General features: G+C 38.3%; 2 protein-coding genes across 2 annotated transcripts in view; both read left to right on the top strand.

The window, feature by feature from the left end:
* LOC132157607 (collagen alpha-1(XXV) chain-like) overlaps positions 1-4998 on the top strand; it is a 42886-nt gene extending 37888 nt beyond the window's left edge. Inside the window, exon 3 of the mRNA XM_059566958.1 lies at positions 4844-4998. Coding sequence (XP_059422941.1) covers positions 4844-4998 — 155 coding nt within the window. The remainder of the gene's footprint in view (positions 1-4843) is intronic.
* Positions 4999-14077: 9079 nt separating this feature from the next.
* Positions 14078-23300, top strand: part of LOC132157362 (collagen alpha-1(XIII) chain-like) — a 47048-nt gene continuing 37825 nt past the window's right edge. Inside the window, exons 1-6 of the mRNA XM_059566696.1 lie at positions 14078-14098; positions 16801-16836; positions 18339-18365; positions 20402-20452; positions 22530-22565; positions 22980-23006. Coding sequence (XP_059422679.1) covers positions 16816-16836; positions 18339-18365; positions 20402-20452; positions 22530-22565; positions 22980-23006 — 162 coding nt within the window. The 5' untranslated portion in view covers positions 14078-14098; positions 16801-16815. The remainder of the gene's footprint in view (positions 14099-16800; positions 16837-18338; positions 18366-20401; positions 20453-22529; positions 22566-22979; positions 23007-23300) is intronic.

Here is a 23300-nt window from a genome sequence, read left to right on the forward strand (position 1 = left end):
TGGCACTAACCGTGGTTTAACTATGGAATTTGTAGTAAAAATAAATACAAGTGGTAATTCATTTGCCAAAAAAACTAAATTGCACTTACAAAACATGGTAAAAGTCAAATAAAAATCTTCAGTATTAAAGTCATGAGAGAGATGGATGGATAATGGAAGTGAAGGTGCAGTTCAGGAGAGAACTCTTAATTACGTTGCAAGTCCCCCAACCTAAGGATTCAAATCTTTTTCATGTCAGGTCCAAAAAAAAATAGGGCTGTCCATGTTTCAGAATGGGTTGTGGGTGTGTGAGAGATTTCCCAGCCTATTTTTTTTCCCAGTCCGCCCCTCATGGAAATTAATCTCTAGAACAGTCACTTCATGAGCATTTTTTACTTATTTTGAGAAACTATCATCATATCATATACAAAGAGACAGCAGTGTTTCAGAAAGACACCAATGTTTCAGGAGTTTAGTACACAAAATAGGACACATGCTTATTAGATAACCGTATTTGAGTTGATGTATATGCTTTTATTTTTTTATTTATTATTTATTAACTATTTTTCCCCAAACCATTGTTAGATGCAGTTAGATGCCTGTAGTTATGCAAAGATTTGGTTTAAAAACAGTATCTATAAACTATTTCTTTTGATTTTAAATCTGCTTTGAACTTCAGATCAATCTCTAAGTAAAAGGCAGTACTAAAGTCTGATTGTGTGGTGGATGTGTTCAAATTTGATCATCTTAATTCAGGTGATGAAGAATGATGAAAGTCTGACAGTATTGAGCACTACTGTTAAGGTTAAACCTGCATGGTGTAAAATGGTTGAAGATGATTAACAGTTGCAAATTAACATTCATTAGAAATTTATAAAAGTAATCAAAATGTAATCAAAAGTAATTAGTTACATTACTTTATTAAAGTAATTAAAAAAGTTACACTACTATTACATTTTAAATAGGGTAACTTGTAATCTGTAACCTATTACATTTCCAAAGTAACCTTCCCAACACTGGTTATGAGCCCAGATAAACCGAAGGCTTGCAGTCATCGCCAATGACGCCATTACGTCGAGCGCAAAAGAACCGGTGAACCGTTTTCTTCAACCGTTTTATTGAATCGAACTGTCCGAAAGAACTACTGGTGGTCCGAAAACCGATGCAACCGGTTCTTGACTCGTGAACGAGTCATTATCTGGCTCGGCTCGGTGTTCATCTCTCTCTTCACATCAGTTCAGTCAGTGTACTGTTTGAGTACATGAATTACTACGGGATATTGGTTTGTTTGAACTCAGAGGAAGTGTCAGCCACATTAAAAAGTTAACAGCTTAAGTCATTTGTGGATTAATGCATATTGGAGACGCGAACTGTTTAAAACGATTCAGTTCGATTTGGTGAACTGGTTCATAAAGATCCGTTTACATCGAATGATTCGTTCGCGAACTGGATATGACAAACTGCTTTGTTTTGAACTGTAAGAGAACTGAAGAGAAGACAATGCTGAATAAAGTCGTCGTTTTTGCTATTTTTGGACCAAAATGTATTTTCGATGCTTCAAAAAATTCTAACTGACCCTCTGATGTCACATGGACTACTTTGATGATGTTTTTCTTACCTTTCTGGACATCGACAGTATACCGTACATACATTTTCAATGGAGGGACTGAGAGCTCTCGGACTAAATCTAAAATATCTTAAGCTTTGTTCCGAAGATAAATGGAGGTCTTACTGGTTTGGAACAACATGAGGGTGAGTAATTAATGACATAATTTTCATTTTTGGGCGAACTAACCCTTTAAGTGTTATGACGCGATTTATTTATCGTATTATTTTCCGGCTCATTTCAAATTTTTTAGCAAATTAAATACAGTTTCAAATATGTTTTTTGTCAATCTTATAAGTGATTTATATGCTTATTTATTTATTTATTTAAGTGCCTCTCTTAGTTCTCCATAAAGATATAAGTTGTTCAATAAATGGAAAGGCAGCAGCAGCATATGTTATATTTTGCACACTTGTCTCTAGCAAGGGATGCTGGTGCGCTGCTGTGCTGGTGTCCCCACTTAACAAGCTTACCCAGTAAGACTTCCTTGGTTATGCCAACATTGCTGACCAGCTTGAACCAGCATAAACAAGCCTGGAAATTTATGATTACCCACATTGGTCTTTTCAGCAGACCAGTCAATGGTAATGGCTCCTTTGGGCGTTTCTCAGATTCCTAATCATGAATGAATTTCTTTAGAGCCAAATTTCAATCGATGACTATCTAAATCACCCATTTAGATAGAAAAACAGCCAAAGAAAATTCACGGAAAGATTTATGTGCCACTCCAATTCTCCACTTCACCACCTGGTATAACTGGAGTAGGAAAGCTTTCTTCTACCCAGAACGAAAGAGATTTTTTTGTGTATGTTTCTTTCCTCCTGGGAGCAATTTGGGAGAATAATGGTAATGTCAGGGTAATAGTGTTTTTTCTGGCATCATCACAAAAGCGTCTTTGTAGTGATCTCCTGTAAGTGGCTCACCGTAATTATTTAATGCCGAACGCAATGGCACACTTTTTCTTCTCCAGGAATTGTTGGGGAAAATATCTCTCCACCTAGCCACATCTTGGCATACAAATGAATAAGAGCTCTGCTCCAATTCAGGCTTTCTGGGAATGCTGCAGTTGGCCAGAAGTACAGTATACAGGGTGAGGCATACTCACCTTAACTTGGCTTACAACCGTGTGCCCTTAAGAAAACTCGACCTAAAAAAGTTATTTCCCAACCTTTTAATGTCGTATGTCTCCTTTCTTATTTTATAAAGCAAAATACTGTGTTTCTTTTGAGCCTATTGTATGCGCGTCACATGTTTTTATTGACCGGTAGGTGCAAGTGTAGTCAAGCGTTTGCCAAACTCTTTCAGCAGAGAACCGGCTGGTGTGCTTCTGAATCGCCGTTCCTCATGGTATGAGGTTAGCACAGCAGCGGCCAAGAGCGAGAATGAAAAATGACTTGTGCTGTGATCCTTTTTCAAACTGTGACTGCAGTTTAACGAGGCAACAAAGCAGCGACGGATCATCATGAATGGGTCAACTGTCATCAGTGGGCAGATGGGAGCAGATGCACCGCCATTCAGCTCCTGTAACCGGGCCTGTGCTCTCTTTGGAGTGGGAGACGTCAGTCATCTGGATTGCACTGGGTTCAGCGCGGGTTTGGATGTGTGATGGACTGTACATTTTTCTAGGCTTGAAACTTTTGTGGACCTATCGGAACTTGATAGGGCCTTTGTTTAAGGTTTATTGGTTCCCTTAGGATACTGGAGGTGCATGGAGCACCACATCCCTTTTTCAAAGAAGTCAACTAATCTTCTTGGCCTTCTGGAATTGCCACATAACCGTATTTTTATTTGGAGACCGAGAGAACTTACATTTGACAAGGTTATATATAACAGTTGTGAAAAGTCATGAAAAGTGTGCAGTGATTTTTCCAGATTTCAAAAGGTGTGGGGAGGACTTTGTTCAGCTTAATAGATGAAAAGTGCAAAAGTTCATTTCGTTTCTTTTGACCGCCACACAGCCCAAAGCAGAACTAGTTTACTGCTGCTAAAATTTGTTGATCACAGTTGATGAATTGCTGCACCCAGAATCATAATTTTTCATAACCAGTCATAAGTGTATTTTATTTTGTTTGTGACATGGCACATAAAAATAGTTAAAAATAGTTGTTGTTAATCCCAAAGTGCATTTGAATGCTGGACATCAAAATATAATTTATTTCAGTTTTCAGATTTATTTATATTTTAAGATGACTTTTTATGCCTAACTTGCACATGTGTGTCTTCCATATAGGCTACTAAAAACTTAAAGGCGTAGCTCAACCAAAAGTAGTGTTTTGTGTTCTTGCACTAAAGTTGTCCATGTCTGAAAAGCAGTTCATGCTTCATTAGCCCAACATTTGCTGTTTTATTCATATCCCTGTCTCATCCTTTGCTTGGACTTTTGCTGTGCTTGCAGTTTGGAAGTCTGGAAGCTGAAACATTCATTCTTGGGCACTATGGCATGTGTCCGGGGCAATCAGAGGACAGAGCTTTGGAGAAATTGGCAGATGATAAGGGGAGTGGAGCTGGCAATGGATGGGTATTTTGGGCTGTATGGTATTCTTGAGGTTATTCCTGGGTCTATATAGCAGAGCTGAGATCCTAAGATGGCTTGAGTAAATGGGCCTAGATATGGTTAAAATGATACAATGTGTTAAGTTAAATTTAGTTAAGTTTTGGGTACAGTGTGAATCTTTTTGTGAAAAAAAAATTCCAAAATATTTCCATTGGATGCTATTATTGCACCATTGTGCTGCCACAAGGTCTATCCAGTACTAGAATTTTTTTTGGAGGGAAAATTATACCAAGAATTATGAATCTATTTGGATCATCATAGTTCAATATTTAGGGTTCAATACTATGAAACGAGGTGGGGCAGGTGGCTCGGGTGCCTTCGTGTCAGCATGCAACAGAAGATCTCCATTTCCAGTCCTCTTGCATAAGGCCGGTAACAGGTGGTTGTGATATGCGGCTTGACATTAATACTTTAACTGACATAGCACTGCCTGATATTTAATGGAAGCATTGAACGAACGTTCCTTGTGTTTATAGTTCAGTGTTGTTGTTGTGTGTAGCACCACACGCTCTCTAACACAAACATACCCCTCTAGACACGCATAGTTTTACACCTAGAGTCCTCTAGGCATCATCACATGGGGTATTTCTGACGCCCTGGCTCAGTTCGTCTTTGGATGAAGGTTGTCTGCAGAGCAGGAAGTGGACGCAAGTCCAGAATGCGTCAGGAATCAGAACACATGCTTCCACGTGTCTGTGTGCTAGGTTTCGGCTTTCACTTCATGGCTTTAAGGCTCTCCACACCCAGTCTACCAAAGTGTCCACTCATCCTACTGCTGGCTGCGCTGTTGCAGTTTTTGACACGTTATCTGCTTCTTGCTGCCGCCGCTTGGCGTGACTCTGTGGTGATGTATTTTTAGCCCCGTTTTTGCCTTTAATTATTGCAGCCACAGGGAGCTTGGTCCAAAGAACTGTCATGATATGATTATGCAACTGTGTTGCTTAGCAATAAAGCATTGTAATACAATTCTTGAATAGCTCTGCTAGTATAAATCATAGCAGGGAAAGGCTTTACGGTGGTGTGGAGCTATTGCTTGGGTCATTCAATATAGAAATGTAACTGTTGGACTAACTGTAGGTTGTTTTTCAATCAGGACCTCCTGGTTTGAGGGCAAAGAAAGGCCGTGATGGGGCTCCAGGTAGGTGTACAGTACGCATATGCCTGTGCCTGCAATGCAACAGATTAACGCACATATGCTGTTGTGCATAAGCTGCTACGTAGGTGCACACCCAAAGCTTTTAATAGCAAGAGAAGCATGAAAACACTATCTGCCATTGAGATTTCAAAGCATTCAGAAATGCTTGAACTTTACTGAATATATTTAGAGATAAACTGGGTCCTAGGGTAGAATTAGTGGTATTAATAACAAATTTTGGACACAGCATTGATAGGTGTTTGGGGTCAAATCCATCAAGATGTATTTTTATAAGAGTTTCTAGACTTGAATGAACATGAAGTAAAGAACTGCACATATACACAGGAAGCGACTGTCTGACTGACCTAAAGTGGATAATCACAGTTTATTTAGCTTTTATTTATCATTTAGGGTATAGGTTTACCTAAAATGGATTATTAATGGATTATTAATGGATAATCACAATACAAACTGGTGCCATGAATTCAAATAGTAGTGCAGACCTCTACCAGTACCTTATCTAGAATGCAACCCTTGAGGTACTATGAACCATTTAGGTGTAAATAACTTTTGAGGTACTGTACCAGATGTACCCATAAATGTATAAATGTATGTTTTTTTTCTGACAGAAAATTAGGGAGATTTCAGCCATTTTTGCTCCATCCATATTGGATATTAGATGGTCAGTAAATGGGCTGTAAGCAGTCTGTAGGTGATTTGAGGCTGCTACTATACAACCTTTAGATTCCTCTATATTCTGTGCATATGAAGTGGTTTCATGTAAAAAGTTATGGATCACATGGATAAAATGAGAGCGTTTATGATGACAAAGATTGATCTGGTATGTTCAGAGAGCAATTCTTGTGTGACCACACATATTTTGTGTGTTGTTCACTCGTTCTTTGACATTATTCTTGCTTTTAGGCCTAAAATAGGGCTTGCTGTCTCAGCAGCAGCTTTGATAAATGCCGGTTCTGATTTCTAAGAAAATACAGGCTTCTCAAAACAGGAAAGGAAAGAATAATTATGGACCCATAGGAAAGCTTTGTCACCAGTGTGACTGCGCCATTACTTAAGGCTGCCATATTTAATATACCAGTTTGACTGCAGAGCTCAGTCGAAATGTAGATCTTCTGCTTGTTGAAGAATTCGAGCTCATGGTTGCTAGAAAAATTTCTCCTGCAGTAAACAATGGTTTATTGGGACTTTTGTTCTCTCTTCCATCCATTAAATAGTTTTTTTTTTAAGTCAAAGGTTCATACTGTTACCCAAGTTTCTGGCTTTGAAACAGAGAGGTGTTGCCTTTTCATACTCTTTAGAGGACAAAAAAAAATGGTTTCTGGATGAAAGAACTGGAAAGAAACCTTATGATTCTAGGCAGATTGTTCAGTAGTTCTGAAAAAAATTACTTAACAGAAAAAATTACGACAGACTGGTTTTGTTGTCCAGATATAATTAGTTATAGAAGAGGTGATTTTAAGTGACATACTGAAAGTGGAAAAGATTTGTCATCAGCAATTCTGAGTTTGTTCTTCCTTGATAAAGCTTGAGATCCTGAAGCTATGATCTCAGTTCTGCTTGATTGCTGTGTCTTGCTTAAAGGATGAAAAAGAGGCTGTGCACCCTACTAATGCATGTGCTTATAATTTGAAATACTTTGATTCTTGTAATATTTAAAATGGCTACTTAACTCATTTTAAATCAAGATGCATTGTTCGTTTAATTTGGACATCCTTCCCACATTATAATATTAAAGAACGAAACCTTTCGATGCAACTAACCTGACCAGGTCCACATGGAATCCGCACCCTTGCATGTTCATTTATTAAATATTAAAGCATATTTTCATAATACTTTCAGCAACCAATAAGAGTGTAGAAATCTCAATTCCATTTAACATATTTTCCTCAGGGTTTTAATCTATCCTGCATTTTCCACCAGAATCACTGTGAAAAACATTTAACCTTTCTTGACTAACGATGTTAGTGAAATCTGTTTCCACTGTTTATTACGCTGCTAGTGTATGATTTAGCTTTAGCTATGAAGGAGATGGACAGTTTGTGATGTCTGGGTGGGGTTCGCGTGCTCAGAATGGGTGTGATTTATCTCTGCAGGCAGTCTTCCAGTGATGTGGCTTATTCTCCCACTCAGTTCTCAGTGGTTTGTTGCTCAGTGGGCCTACTGCTCATCCGTGGACCAGAAACAAGCTGCAATTTCCCACAAAAAAGTTTTTCAATCCTTTCATCAGTTATATTATAAACATATTTTTAACACTGTATTTACATGCCGAACCGATGCTGTGACGCACTTCATTAAACTACCTGCGTGTGAACTCTAATCTTCCTCAGAGCTTGTGTCACGGTTAGAGAATTCGGAGGCGGCATTCATCAGTTCAGTCTGGGCTGGACAGCCAGGAAATTCACTTCGGATTCTGGTTGGACTATGCAAATTCAGACTTGCGTGACGTTTTTTTGTTTTTCTGTTCTTGGGGAAATTAAATCCGTCAGGGTCAAATGTTTGATGTAATGTGCACATGGTCCAAACAAGATGATTTTTTCCAAATGACTAATCTGTCTTTCTCTCTGTTTTTATTGCAGGTCCTCCTGTAAGTAGATGTTGGTCCTTTTGTTGACTGGATTGTGGTAATGTGACCCAAACTCTGTGGCTTTCTGTGTATTTGTGTGTGTTTTGGGAGTGTGAATTTATCTTTCATGTTTCCTTATTGTCACTACTGATGGATTGCTGATTACACGACTTCATTCACACAGTGGAAACTGTTGGTTTAGTTTCCTTCTGCCACACACATAAACACCCACACTGTCATCTGTCAGAAAAAGAGCTTGGTTTTTGTACTCAAGGTGAAGAGTGCACATTTTTGATGTTGAGATACTTTATAAAATCCAGTTTAATGTGAAGAGATTCTGCGGCTCTCATCAAACATTGCTCTTTTAAGCATTCTGAGCAGTACAAAATGGCAACACTGACTCAACCAATAATGCCATAAAAGAAAATTGGAAAATTAATGATCCAAGTGTCCAGAACATTTTAATTTTGGGTGGGACTATCCATTTGGGCAACCAATGACTTACAGAGGTGCCCCCTCTGGAAGTCATTGGTTGCCCAAATGGATAGTCCCACCCTAAATTAAAATGTTCTGGAGACTTGGATCATTAATTTTCAAAATTTTTTGGTGGCACAAAAATAACACACTTTACCTTAAATCGCGTGCCATTATCTTTGACATAGCGTTGTATTCTTCTGGGAATTTGGCCACAGATATAGAAGACGACAGCATTGGCAGACACAGCCTGTTCAACTTTATATATCTTTTGAGGGCTAATGTTACAGAATGAGGTTATAATGAGAAAGAGGGTCAAGAGAAACATATAGTAGAGGAGAAAAGAGAGTCAAGCAGTATTAAATTAGGTGCGGTTGGACAGCTGTGTCCCTGCAGTTAGAGGGAGAAGGTCAAGCTTAAGTAATTAATGAAATACCAGCAGCCACAGATAAACAGTGTCCACAGAAAAGACAAATCTCAAATGAGATATCTTAACCTTTTTACTAGAAAGTAGTGAGATTAAATGAAGAGAAAATTGAGGCTTCTGCTGAAACCTACTGTGAAAGGGATCCCAGTAATCTAACGTTTCTCCTCTTGACGTTTTAAAAGGCATCACTGTTTCAAACTGATTTGCAAAAATACCAAAGTCTGCAGTCATTAGACTGTCTATAAATCTATGATAGATTTATTCTATAAAATGTGCCTAATCCTAAATTTTTGCAAAACATACCTATAAATATAGTTAATTTGAGTTTCCAGCTGAAATTAACACTCGAGGCAGTAAAACATCAACAACTTTAACTTATTTTTCATTGAAATTATAATTACAGGGACTGATTATTGATTATTAAAGGCATATTTTTGTGTGGTTCCTAGCACAGTACTATGTTATGACTTCAAACCACCTACCATAGTTAATGATTTATAAACTATTACAATTTTATGGTTGCATCACATAACCAGATCCATGTATGGCTTTTCTGATGTGGTAAAGTTGCTTGGTAGCGCACCTGGTACAACGTATGGAGCACTCGGGTACGAGTCTGTGAAACGTAATAATGAAACACAGCAAAGACTTGTATAAGCAAGCTGAAATGGCATGGTTGCTTCAGATAATATATTTTTATCTCACATATTAGCTAAGTTTATGGAAGGGTTTAATGTAAGGAATACATTACTTTCAAAAGCAATGGAGCATTAACCTTTTAGCGCCATTCACCAGACATTTCATTTTGAACTGACACAATTATGTACAACCAACATAATAAAATTCACCTATTTAGTTGTTTAATGAGCTACATAAAAAACATTACGAAGATGTCAACACAGGCATGTGGAAAAATATCTTAAGATAAATACTAAATGAACTCAATTAAAGGGATAATTCACCAAAATAATTAATCATGGTTATAAAATATTCCATAATCATTGATGTTTATTATCATTTAACCTCAAATCTGGCATGACATATCTTCATGAATGGACCACTTGTTTGACTTTTTAAGTTGTTTTTTATGTGATTGCTGGAGCTCGGATGAGTCTGTCCACTCTCCCTTTAATTCCCTTTTAATCTGTTTTTGGAGTGAACTGTTCCTTTAAGTCTCTGAGCTATGAACGTGAAACTTATGAGCAATAAAATATCTCAGTGGGTGAGCAGGTTCCACAGCCCAAAAACATACGTATACGAACATTCCAACACCTGCTCATATAACCCATAAATTGAAGGCAAATTGAGGAGAACTGAAAGACAGGAGAGGGAACTGTCAAACAATACGCATAGTCTGTCAACCAACTTAAACATTAAGTTGATATGTCTGCTGTTGTCAACTAAGAATGTTTAGAGATAGTTAGAGAATTCTTTTAATCAAGTCAGTCTTCTTTAAACAGGTTCGGTGATCTATTGGCAGTCAGTGTCAGTAAGTCTTTAACTACAGTGTTTGTTTTCAGTAGAAGGAGTTTGACAAGCCCGGTGCCTGATCAATGGCCCTAGAGGGCCGTCCCATCACACTGATGGCAATTCTTAGAAGAGTGTATACTGTAGATTATCCAACAAGAACACTAAGACAACAGTCTTACTGATGTGATGGCAACTGTAAAACTTCCCCAAATTGGCCTTTTCCTGTGTGTTGAAAGTGAATACTTTGAGAAGTTTAAATGCATAATAGTCTGTGGTTCTTCACAGGTCACCTCACATGAGCATAGCCTTTTGCCTGCTTTTGAGGCACAGCTGGCCTAACCCAGCCTTAAACAATCAGTAGTGACAGGAAACATTTTACATTGACAGAAAGCACCTCAGTTAGTGTGTTGAAAACTCCTGAGGAACATTGCACTGGTCAGTCTCAAGTCTCTTGAACATAAGGATTGAAACACTTGGAAATTAGGGGAGGGAATCAGCAGGGTCTTGTTGATAGAGTAATATATAATATATGTTTAGTTTAAAAAGTGAATCTTTTACACTTTCTTTCTTATTTATTTGTTAATTATCTGAAACGGACTTTGTGCTCTGTGAGTTTACTGTATATTTACACAGTGGGTCAGTCTGAGGTTGTGTTTAGATAAAGAGAAAGAATTAAGGATGCATGACCTCTACAATATATTTTGTCTTCTCACAGACTTAGGATACAGATACAAATTGTTTTGAATAATTAATTATTTTCTATATTCTATATGTGAGCCTGGACCACAAAACTAGTCTTAAGTCGCTGGGGTATATTTGTAGCAGTAGCCAAAAATACATTGTATGGGTCAATAGCTTATTCAGCTATCGTATGATCTATAAATCTCAATTTTGAAAAATTGTCACTTAAGACTGGTTTTGTGGTCCATGGTCACATATATTATGAATGTGCGAAGTGCGAATGAAATCTGTACATACTACATGGTCATGTGACTAACTAGCGTCACTTAGGTCACTTCACAGCTGTTCACAAGCCCTGTCCCTTGGCCTCATGGGATAGTAAAGCATCCGTTGGATGCACATTTCAGAAGTAGTAAGTCATCCGTTTTTTTTGCCTTTTTTAAAGAATACTATGCATGCTACTCTTTTCTTATACTAGGAAGTAGGCATATATAGAAGCCAGGTTAGTAAATTCCTCAAAATTATTAAGGCACAACTAAAAATAAAAATACTTGCCCTTGTTATAATGACATAGTAATGTGAGTTAAAATTTCATAATACTTTATGCTCTTTTGCTTAGCATAAAGAACAGCAATAGGTTTTCTTAAGTGATATACTTGCTGAATTCAGCATTTTTCAGTATTTTTACTCCATGTGATCTGTAAGTGCCCTGTGTCCACTGAATACATCTTATCCGTGCAATGTTGGACTCTAGGGAAGCATTCGCCCCCATTTCCCCCTGGGGAGCCCCTTCATTTACCCAGCAGCACTGTGGGATAAATGAGAGCCACATGTACCCAGCTACCGTGGATCACAAATGAAGTGTTCTTCCGGTGGATGACCTCTGACCTCGCCAGACGCTCCTTTGGGCCGGCCTGAGCAGTGCTCACTGGCCTGTTCCCACTCAGCACCTGGGCCTGCACCTTAGACCTGCTTCACATACTTCAACACGCTCATATACACACGGCACATGTAGACCAGCTCCCTCATACACACTCCTGATCTCAGCAACATCCAGCGGAGATCTGTTCCTCTCTCTACACACCGCCGCTTATAAACACCCAGTCCAGCTGTGTCCAGCTCTCATATACGTTACACCACTGCTGTGCCACATGTGTGCCTTCTGAACTTAAAGATCCTATTAACGGTCTTCCATTGTTTCCCACACACTTCAAGGCTCAAAAATGCGGTAAAACATTGTGAAAATACTATTGCAGTTTTTTTTTAATATATACGAGTATTTCATCATTTTCAGCATCATTACTCCAGTCTTCAGTGTCAATATGCAAATTTGCTGCCCAAAAAACGTTTCTTATGATCGCAACAGTTGTGCTTAATAAACAGCATTTATTTGAAATACAAATCTTTCGTAACATTATAAATGTCTGTAATGTAACTTTTGATCAATTTAATACATCCTTGCTGAATAAAAGTATTCATTTCTAAAAAAAAAATAATAATAATAAATAAATAAATCATACTCCGAATAACTTAGGGTAATTATATTATAGCCCAACGATATTATCTACACCTTAACATAAACCTTGCGCAAATCTGTGTAAAATTCAGTGTTCAACAGGTTTCACAATATTAAAACATTTTGGACCTCGCAAGTACAGTTCAAACTTTACACAGCCACACGCATGTTGGGAAGAGTTGAATATACATAATAATTAAATAATAAAAAACACACATATAGATTTGATTGAATGGTTAATTTATTGATTAATTCTTCCTGCACTGATGAAAAAACACTAATTATTATTTTTTTTTTTTATTGTGTCACTGGATTTATTTTATTTTATTTTATTTTTTTGTCTGAATGGTGTATGGTCATATTAAAGCGTACAGACCAAAGAGTGCCATGGATGTTTTTGTCCATCTGCAATAGTTTCCTCCCCTGGGCTAAGACTTGATAAATTGCTTCCCTCTCCGCACTGTAGTCCAAAAGGAAAGCCAACACACACAAACACTAGTATGCACTTCCACAGGCTCATGAAATTAACTGTAAATGCATCATCAGATAATGAAGAGTGTCACGGCAGTCTTAAAAGAAAGGATCTTTCTTTGAATGATCAAGCAGCTGTCAGGTTTTTACCACTAATCCTCTGCAATGAAGAATGTACACAGGTTTTTTTTTTTTTTTTTTCACAGCGGAATGGTGCTCTGTGAAGGAAGTGAACTTGTTATTTGATTTGATTTAAACCAGAGCGATCTCCACAATTGACTCTGAAGTCAAGCATGAGATAAGGATTTTCAGCCAGCACCTTCATCTGTGAAACCATATGTCCCATGCATGTGTGGGCCTCTTAATGAACATCTTTTTTAATCAGACATGTGGTACTATTTAGTGTTCATGCTGGCACTGCTTAGTATTAAATGCAATGAAATGATCTTACTGAAATATTAGTCATGATTATTAATGACATAAACTGAATTGACTTTCACACTGAAAAAATACAAAAACTTTTATATAAACACCCTTAATAAAGATAGATTTTATTGAGAAAAACTGTGTAAGATGACCAGACTATTGTAAAATATTAATATAATAATTTTTGTTGTTGTTGTTGTTGTTGTTGTTATTCTTTTAAAGCATAAACCACACCAAATTTATACTTAAGAAAAAAAAGGTTATAAAGTTAACTTAATTTGAGATATATTTTCTGAAAAAAATATATGTATAATATAATTCATTATTCAGTAAATGTGTCTTGTTTTAAGGGTGTCTATATACATTTTTTTACTGGGAACATATACATTAAAATTATTTTCAATGAAAAATTGGAAGCCATTAAATAAAAGAAACATGTCATGATATTAAATAATGATTTTCTGGGGTCCAGAGAAAATTCTGCTGTGAAAGCATTTGATGGGGTTTGCATTTGTGGAATGCTTCTTTGGAGTGTTTTCCTGCTGCTACCTTTGAGCCTTGCCACAATGAAATTTAATGCTGGATCACAAAGCTCCTCAGTTAAATTGTTTTCACTATTCAGTATTGAAATTGTAAAAGCAGACTAAATTTCATTATGGCTTGGCAGGGTGTTGTGTTCTTCTTAATCAGTATTGTTGACTGGTTCTTTCTTTATTCTGTACCCAAATTTCTCTCACCCCTTTTTCAGGGTCCACCTGGACGAGCAGGCTTTCCGGTAACTGTCTCATAACGTGTCCTGTTGTCTGTCCATCTGTCTGTTTGGTTTTCCTGCACTTTGCCTTTCTTTAGTAGTGTCTTTAAGAAGCTGTATTCAAACAATTCAATGAAACTTCAATATGAAAAATACGTAATCATGTATTTTGCAGTGTGCCATATATACAGCTTCTTTATTTGAACACACTGAGACCTCCTTTTAACCAAAGGACTGAGGATATACAACCAATGTATGTTCAGTAGTATATGTAGCTTTATTTTCTAGCTAAATTTTCATTGGAAATCCAAAGTGGTCTGAGACTTTTAGACCCCACTGAACATCCCACTAAACCAGATAACCTAAGCTAGGTTTAATGTAACAGGACTTTTAGCTAGACTTAGTGGATGAGTCTCTATTTCCTTCAAGTTAGCACAATGTATTTTTATACTTGATTGTATTTTCTCTGGCCCTTTGGTCTTTGTCTGGCTCCACTCTTCCGAATTTCTCCTATAATGCTAATATTACTGACCAAAACTCAAACACATCTGTATTTCATCATGGCATGCTAGAAGAATCCCATTTAATGTGAACTCTAGCCCTACCTGCCAATTATACCCTACAAACCCCCATCACTCATGACAGCTATTTTTGTGAAACTTTGCCATAAAATCACTTTTTGCATACTTTTTGTTGTATATTGTTGACAGGTCTGGTCAAAGTGTGGATGTGATCCCTGCCAAAGCTTTTGATTGATTGCATCGTCAGGAAATGAAATGAAATTTTATATTTTCTTGGGATAGGGTAGGGTGGCAAGCATGTTACACGAAATGTGTCCATTAGATTAGTTCTTCAAAAAATATTGATATTGGCGTTCACGCTCTGTCGAACTATTAAGGGATTCTAGTGGTTTGTATATTTAAGCTTTACTGCTCATTCACATGTATGTATGACCATTTAACACTTCTGATTTGTAGTTAAGTACTTTAGGGCTCATTTGGAGAAGTCTGGAGTTTTTAGTGTACTTCATCAAGCTATTTCTAATCTAAAACTCTAGATGATTTTTCATTCTTTCTATAATAGAACGATTCTCTTTCACAATGACTCCTTTAAATACTGGCAGTACTGTATGAATTATAGTGTGTGGCTTAATCTGTGTATCGTACTTAATTTGAGGATAGCAATGATATTACATAAGTTATTTTAAACTATTTTATATATAATATATCAACGTAATTCTTAAACAGTGTACAGTATAAACCTTATTGTGACAACTAATTAATGCCATAAAGCAGTCTTACGTTATCTCAGATCAGCACCTTGGACAGAGCCAAGAGAATTCAGATTCAGACTTTCCTCTTGGGACATTCAGCAGCAGGCAGTGAATTAACTCTAAAGGTCAAACTAAATGAACACCTCTAATATGGGAACCTATAGCTTTAGAGCTTAGTAAAACAACTAAACACAAGAAAAGCTACAGTTCAGTACAGCACATTCATTGTTTTAGCAAATGTTTTGTTGACTTCTGATGAGTTATGGGGGCTTAGCCATCCCACCCCTTTACTTGCCCCTCTTTTCCATTACGTGTTACTTGAGTGAGTCGTCAGCGAGCTGTCAACGCTCCCAGACCTTCTAATACACTGACCTGCAACGTTAGGAATGCAAATAAAAACAGCTGTAGGAATGGATGGCCTTGCATAATAAGTCACTTCAGCGTCACAGGAGTTTATAGCCGTGTTAAATAGCACAAAATGTTTGGAAATGCATAGGTCCAGGAGAATAAATGGTGAATCCTTAAGACCAATTGTTGTATCAAGATCTCAGTTGTCTACCCACATATTTCCATATGTTCAGATTTTCGCCTTTATTGAAAAAAATTGGTCTAACTTTAAGTAGGGATAGTATTGCTATGATTATGATAGAATGGGATTCATAGTTTTTAAAGGGATAGTTCACCCGAATATGAAAATGCTGCTGTTTTTAAGACTTTAAGGCTTTCTAAACATTTCCATGGAACTTAAAAGGAGAACATTCCAATTGTTAATCCCAATGTTCATTATATGTGAATGGAGCTTTTCTGTCATTTTTCAAGTTTGAAAGTTTCAGCTTCTGTCCTTTATAACTGCATGGAAAATCCTCAATTTTTTTTCCCTTTCAGAGGGAGAAAGGGAGTCATGTGGGTTTAAAGTGACATATGGGTGAATAAATGATGACTGGATTTTCATTTTTTAGTGAACTATTCCTTTAAACCCTTCCAATAGGAAACAAACTGTCATGCTTCCACACTGCTGTCTCCTCCAGTCACTTCATCATCTGTCATATGGTCAGCTAGCAAACATCATCTTATGCAAGAACCTTGATTATGAAATTGGCCTAATAGAAAATATGCTGCATTAACCCCACGCTTTCATTGGCATCATGTAACCACTGGTGATGCCTGCTGTCTTTTCATCTTCAAATTCTTGAGTAGCTGACTTTAAGCCAGTATTTGGCATTTCTGCATCGTCATCTTTCAATTTAACAGTACATTAGGTGAATGCTTAGTAATGTAGACATTTAGTTAGAATCACATTGGTCACCTTAACTTTACTAACTCTTCATAGCCATACCATGCAAATATGCGGCTGAATGTCAGTTAATCACTAGCGGTAATAACTCTAGACTGTATTCAGTCCATCAGATTGATTGTTCCTGATTTTTCTTCTTGACTTTGCATTGACCACTAGGGAGACAAAGGATCAATGGGCATTCCTGGAAGAATGGTGAGTGATTTGATGATATGCACTAAGCCCAACCAGCTAGTCTGTAGTCTTGAATAATTGGTCATCAATGCTTAGTGTCATGCCATTGACAACATTTATAACTGGACATTTCTAGCTGTAACTCTACGTCACCTTTATATTTATTGCCAAAAGTCACATTGATAATATAAGGTCAGACTGAACTAAAGAGTAAAGTTTTCTTTATATACAGAATCCAGTATCAGTGGTTAGTATCATCTCCTATTTCAATTTGACATAGCATTCACAAGCTTTCATATGAATTTCTTCCACAAGTTTAATGAAGCGTTTCAGCGTTTCAGCTTTTCAACTTTTCAGCTTTTTAGCGTAACTATATAATATAAACCAAAAACTATAGTTTATTTATTAAGACAGAAAATGTTTCCCAGTTCATCACCACCATTGATAGTTAACTAAATGTCTGTCTGTAAAATCTGAAATATTTCATGGCCCCCCATCACATTTGAACAAGGGCTGAAGACCAGAGTTCTTTCTGGCTGCATTTCATGAGAAACCCTCTCTCTTTATTACTCAATTTGTCTTGGCTGCTCAGTCATGTGGAAATACTTTACTTGTTGAACTTTAAATAGAAAATAGACCTCAAAGAAGCCCTTTTGCTTATCAGTTACATTCAACATGCTGAGAAGTCAAAGTGTGCAGCCAAACCTCGAGGAGATTTTGGAAGAAACTTTTTGGATATATATCCACAGAGAGACAATACGTACATATTAAAAATGAGAGAAACAGATTGGAAAACCACAGACAGTTTTACCTCCTCAATTCAAATGATTTGTGCATTTGGAACTGGCCATTTTTCAGATCACATGCATGATATGTCGCGAAAGAAATCTGGATCGACCAAAATCTGCATAGTCATGTAGATGTCCCGCTGGAGCATAGCAGTTACTCCTAAAACATTTTCAGCAAGAAACCGATAAAACGTCATTGTCCTCAAAGGACACATTCCAGACTCTTGACCCTTGTATGGTTGCATACTCTAAGCTCACCCTAATGCTTTCTCTTGAAAAACAATCCCTACCTAAAAGCAGGTTTCAGCAGTGTTCAGCTCGAACTGTGAGCTCCAAGCAGAGCTTTCCATATTTCACCCAATGTAAAGCTACATTGTGCTCTACATTCTCACAGGAAGCGTTTTTTCACCTTTCATGGCTTATACTTCCCCCCTTCCACCTCCTCCACTGACCAGTCTGTCTGTGAGACAAGTTAGCTGCCCCCTCATCTACTATCCATTACTCCCCACAGGTTAGCAGTGTAACACTCTAGTGCTTCCGTTCCCCTGTAGCCTCCACCCCTCAACAACCCAAAATGCTCCAGTACATCAGTGTGTCCCATTCTCCCGACCTCCAAACGCTCCGTCTCAGGCTGCTGCATGTCCTTGTCCTCTCAGAACCTCGCTAACCCAGGTTCCTCTCTCTGTCTCTCTCCTTCTCACTGTGCATGTGACTGTGTCTGCTGTGACTGACCAGGGCTTAAAGGGAAACCTGGGGGAGAAGGTAAGTGCAGTGCAGTGTCGGCCTGCATGTGCAGAATTGAGACTCTGTCTCTCTCACTGTGGGTGGCTGTGTTGATGCGGCTGTAGGGGGGGGGGGGGGGGTGGCTGAACCTATTGCACAAAGTGCGCAGGTATCGTGATTTATATCAGGAAGGCTTTTGGCTTTATTTTGAAAGGCCTTGGGGGTCACATTCGGAAGACGTTTCCCACAATGCTTGGATTACCTGTGTTTATTCTTGAAGCGCTCTGAAGTTTTAAGACTCCCCACTCTAGACAAAGAGATGTTTGGCATAGAGCAGCTTATGAAACCGTACCACTTCAAGACACGTCCAAAACTATCTAAAAGTTGTGTAGTCTCTGGATGTGTCCTTGAGCCTGTATTTGGTATGAGTGAGCACTCTATTCTGGATTTAGTGCATTGAGCTTCAGTTCCTGTTGTGGCAAATGTGGTTTAAGCCATTCTTAAACCAGTCCCTTTTGGCAGCTGTGCTCAGTGTTTGTACAAGCCAGCAGTTCTGCGGCCTCCCTCCATCAAGCTGGAATTATATGTAATGTCTGAGGCTGAACAAGCAATGTGAGGAGAAACGTGTTCCTCATCCTTTACCATCACAGAAAAGTAGTGAAACTTCTTGATGGTTACCCTCACTTGCCAGCAAAACTCTGGGGCTCTAAAGAAATTGGAAAGGAAATAAATAGCGATGTGACCACCAAGTCGACAAGTAGAGAAGCAGACGATATACAACCTTGGAAAGACCCACCAGATTCTCATCCAGAATAATCAGTGGGCTTCCCTCATAGTTTCAGGGCTTACTTTTTATCCCCTCTTTTTAAATGTGGTCATGTTTTACCTTCCAGCAGGGCTTAAAATCTTGACCCAACAAATTTTGGGTGAAGAACTTCACTTCATTAGATATCAAAACAACCCCCCTCAAAATTAATTGGAATGTGAGCCCTGAAACTGGCAGCCTTTGCACTTCAGTTCTCGAGCGAATAAATACAGTTAAATGGTAATTGGTTGTGTTGGAAGGTTCAAGCCGAATTCAGGCGAATTGGTGATTGATTGGTTGAACTTTGCAAGAGCTGCATAACTTGAGACTTTGGTATTCTTTACAAAGAAAGGATTACTTGCTGAACGAAATGAAATCTGTGAAGATTGTATCATTCATTAGTAAGTCCAATCCTTAAATATCAGCAGAATTTGCTCCTGCTTTGGCTGATTGTATTTGGACTCTTTGTCCTGTACCTGTTTCTAGCTGCCAAATGCTTGTAATGTAAGCCTGTTCAAAGGGATATTTCCAGATCTTCGGTTGTCCTGTTGCACAGATCTCTGCAAGATTATGTGGGTAACCATAAACCTTGGGTTGAGTCCTTTCCTTCTCCACAACTCTCCATAACCGTTGTAGGCAATTCAAAAAAAAAATTGCTAAAACAAATACATCTCTATCCTGTGATGAAGTGGGCATCGAACCAGAACAATTAAAAATTGTCCACAATTTGATGGATGGCTGGGTCATCAAAGGTGTCTTCCTGATAGGGTTTCACATGAGAGAGCTAATTAGGGAAAGTGCTGGAAACCCGAGAGCTTTCCTGTGTGACCACAGAGCGTTGCGGGATTGCACTTGGATGTTTGGTGCAGCACTGTGGACAGGCCGACACTGTGCAAATCACCTAGTTTGCGCCAGATAACCAGCCCGCTGGGCTGAATGCTGTTTACTCAGCAGTGCTCCCTGCCCCTTTCAACTTGCTGTCAAGACGTAAACTACAACTCTGAAATGAGAACCAGGGTCTGCTGACATTTTACTTACAGACCGAAATACCATGTTCACCTCTGAGCCACATGCAAGCGCTCTCTGTGAGGCGGCTTAGCAAAAGAGTTATGTTAAACAGATGTTACAGGGTGTTTCAAATTCTGCAGATATAATATATTCACTTATACGTTTGGCTTTGTGTGCTAGGTGCAGTTTAGTGGATATCATTCTGTCTCTTTTCTGTCAGTTCCTCTCCTCACTGTCTTTCTACCTCTCTATCTGTCCGTAGGGAGTGCCAGGAGAGCCAGGTCTGTCTATCATTGGCCCACGAGGACCTCCTGTAAGTGTTTGCTCTGTCACTGCTAAAAATCTTCATCATCTCCTTCTAATGTCAGGTCTCCAGAGTAGATACAGGTCATAGTGCAGATTTTAGCCGTTTTTGGCCTCAATCTTTTTATGATTCCAGGGGTTCTTGGCAAAAGTTTCTTCTATTGTTTTTCTTCCCGTATTTAACTTACAGACCACCCCAAAATGAGTGCGGCATAAGATAGATAAGCAGGATACAGCTTCATCCTGCACACTACTATATGTGGAGCAAATCCAACAAATCTCTGCTAATCAAGACCCAATCTCTAATATGCACAAACCGGACGGGAATCCCGCAGCAGCTTGTATGGAAGCACTTACACTTCATCAGTATTTCGGGGCTGCCACTCCCACGTAATGACACCCATTTGGAATCTCATCTTCATTAGCTAGAAGGAAAGAAAACATCCCTGCCCTTGTCATTATAATCCAGACATTAGATGTGCAGATTGTGCTGTATCTTGTTAATGAGTGGTCAGCCATCAGGTGAAATGGGGCTTGTCCCCAAACTGGCACTCTTTCCCTTTCCACTCAGTAAGACAAAAACACAATGTTACGCCATCAGAAGTGCAATTTCGTTGCTGATTATGCTGTGCATAATCTGTGGTTTCCCCATTTATCCCAACACACTCTTGTGGGAGGGCCTTCAGACTGTATAGACATCTGTTTTTCTGCTTGCTGATTATACATTTCTCTATACCTCTGACCCATTACCTCTATTAAGGTGTCAGGAGTGGACATAAGGACTAGAGAACTGGTGACATGGAGATGTTTCATTGAATGGAATCTCTTCAGCAGCTGAGCTGAGAGCATAGGCTTTGTCCTCACCTCCTGAAGGGTCACAGAGGTTGATTTGAGGCAGAAGTGTGGAGAGGCCAGCGGAAATTACGAGTTTCTTTCTCACACATAAGTGAGCCAGTTAGAGAATAGACAAGAGGGATCATTAGATGATGTATTGAGTTGTCATTATATCTAGTTACTGTCCTGGCTGATCAGGCAGGGTACATGTTTCATATCTTAAAAACTGAAAGTACAACAAAATACAAGCATGTAGTTTGACAGGTCTAAAAAATACATTTTGCTAAATCCATTTTTTTTTTCTTTGGATCTATTCGCATTCCTGGTTTGAAAACCCCTTTCTTAGGTTGCCAAGTATCTATATTTTGTTGTATTTGTCATACACTTTGAAAAGCTGTGCCTGTCCTGAATTTTTTTTAGCGATATTTAATATGGGTTTAATTTCCAAGATCAGACTGTTGTCAGGAAATTTATGTTGTATCTCTCCTGAAGAATGTTATGTATTGTGGCCATAGTGGATTTTTGGTTTAGAGGGGTTCTTTTAAGTAGACTAGGCTTGTTTTCTATTACTTTTTATTGCACTTTCATGCCAACAAAATGAATGTTGTCAGGTCTGTTTCGGGTGATTCTGAGGGGGCAAATGCTGCTACTTCCATTACTCCAGACCCTTAGGTTCCCAAGGCAGAGAAAATCAACCATGTTCCAATAACTACCTGAGACCCAGACACACAATCCCCTTCATTAGCTCAGTTCACCTCTTCCTTGTAATTTCTCTCAGGTCGATCCAACGCAGTCCTTTTTTTTTGCCAGGCATATTGAATGACTTCCTCTTTTCCCAAGGGCTACAAAAGTTTTTTTCAGGAAAGCAAACTAGGTATTGTTCACAGGAGAATGTAGCACTAAGCATTACTGACATTTACTTATTTAATTTGTTAGCCTTGTCTCATTGGCTCTCACGTACTGAATAAGGACAACTCTTTAATGTTTTTCAGTTTGTTCTTACTCATGTTGAATTTCAGTCGGTGTCTCAAAGTTTTTAGAGCTTTATTTGTCTTTGTCTCCTCATCCCACACAAAGTGCTTCCTACAGAGCAGGAAGGCTTCTGTCCTTCAACCTCAATTACGACACAACTGAGTTTGGAGGAACAATACTGCGTCTCTCAACACAGACCTCCTTTCATCGAGTTCACATAATCCTCATGTTTTTTGTATAGAAAATAACTCCTCTTCTTTTTTCTTTCTGTCTCCCCTCAGGGACAACCCGGTACTAGAGGATTTCCAGGCTTTCCGGTAAGTGACTTTTGTCTGAAGCTAATTCGACAAACTTGTGTAGAGTTTATGTGTGAGTTTATAAAAGCCATCAATTAGCAACTGCTTCTGTAGCCCTCATTTAATGGACGCATGTGGAAATGACTCAAGATAAGATCCTAGGACTCTTTCTATGGGCATTCTAGAGGATGTTAAAGTCCTTTAAGGTGTTTATTACACTGCCTGATCACTGAGCTTTCTGGACACATTTGGTACACAGTGTTAAAATACAGTGTTTCTAGTGAGTCAGTATGCTTCACCATGCTTTGGCCTGACCTTCAAGGAAATAACTTTTTTCCATAAACATTGCCATATTAGCTAGTCTAGACAGGAGAATTGGAGCTGTTTTGTGCCTTCACAGTGTCACCAATCTGTTCTTCCACTTTTTTTTTCCAGGGCCCCATTGGCTTGGACGGGAAACCTGTGAGTTTTGCTTCATTGCTTACGAATGTTTGAGTAATTGACACTCGCACAGGTTTGGAACCTCCGAACCCTTGTACCAAATTATCTGGCAGTAATTGATAATTGACATTCATTTTGGCAATGAAGAGGATAATTATGGTAATAATAATTATACTAATTATTGTAATAAATTCACTATTGTTGCCATCATGACATAATATAAGAATATAAAGGATGGAGTGATTTGTACTGTACTACATAAAAAGATTAACTAAAGAGAATGGATATTTTGCCAAATTTTTTTTTTTTTTTTTT

This window comes from Carassius carassius, chromosome 14 (genome assembly GCF_963082965.1).
Source record: "Carassius carassius chromosome 14, fCarCar2.1, whole genome shotgun sequence".
In the NCBI taxonomy this organism is placed as follows: domain Eukaryota; kingdom Metazoa; phylum Chordata; class Actinopteri; order Cypriniformes; family Cyprinidae; genus Carassius; species Carassius carassius.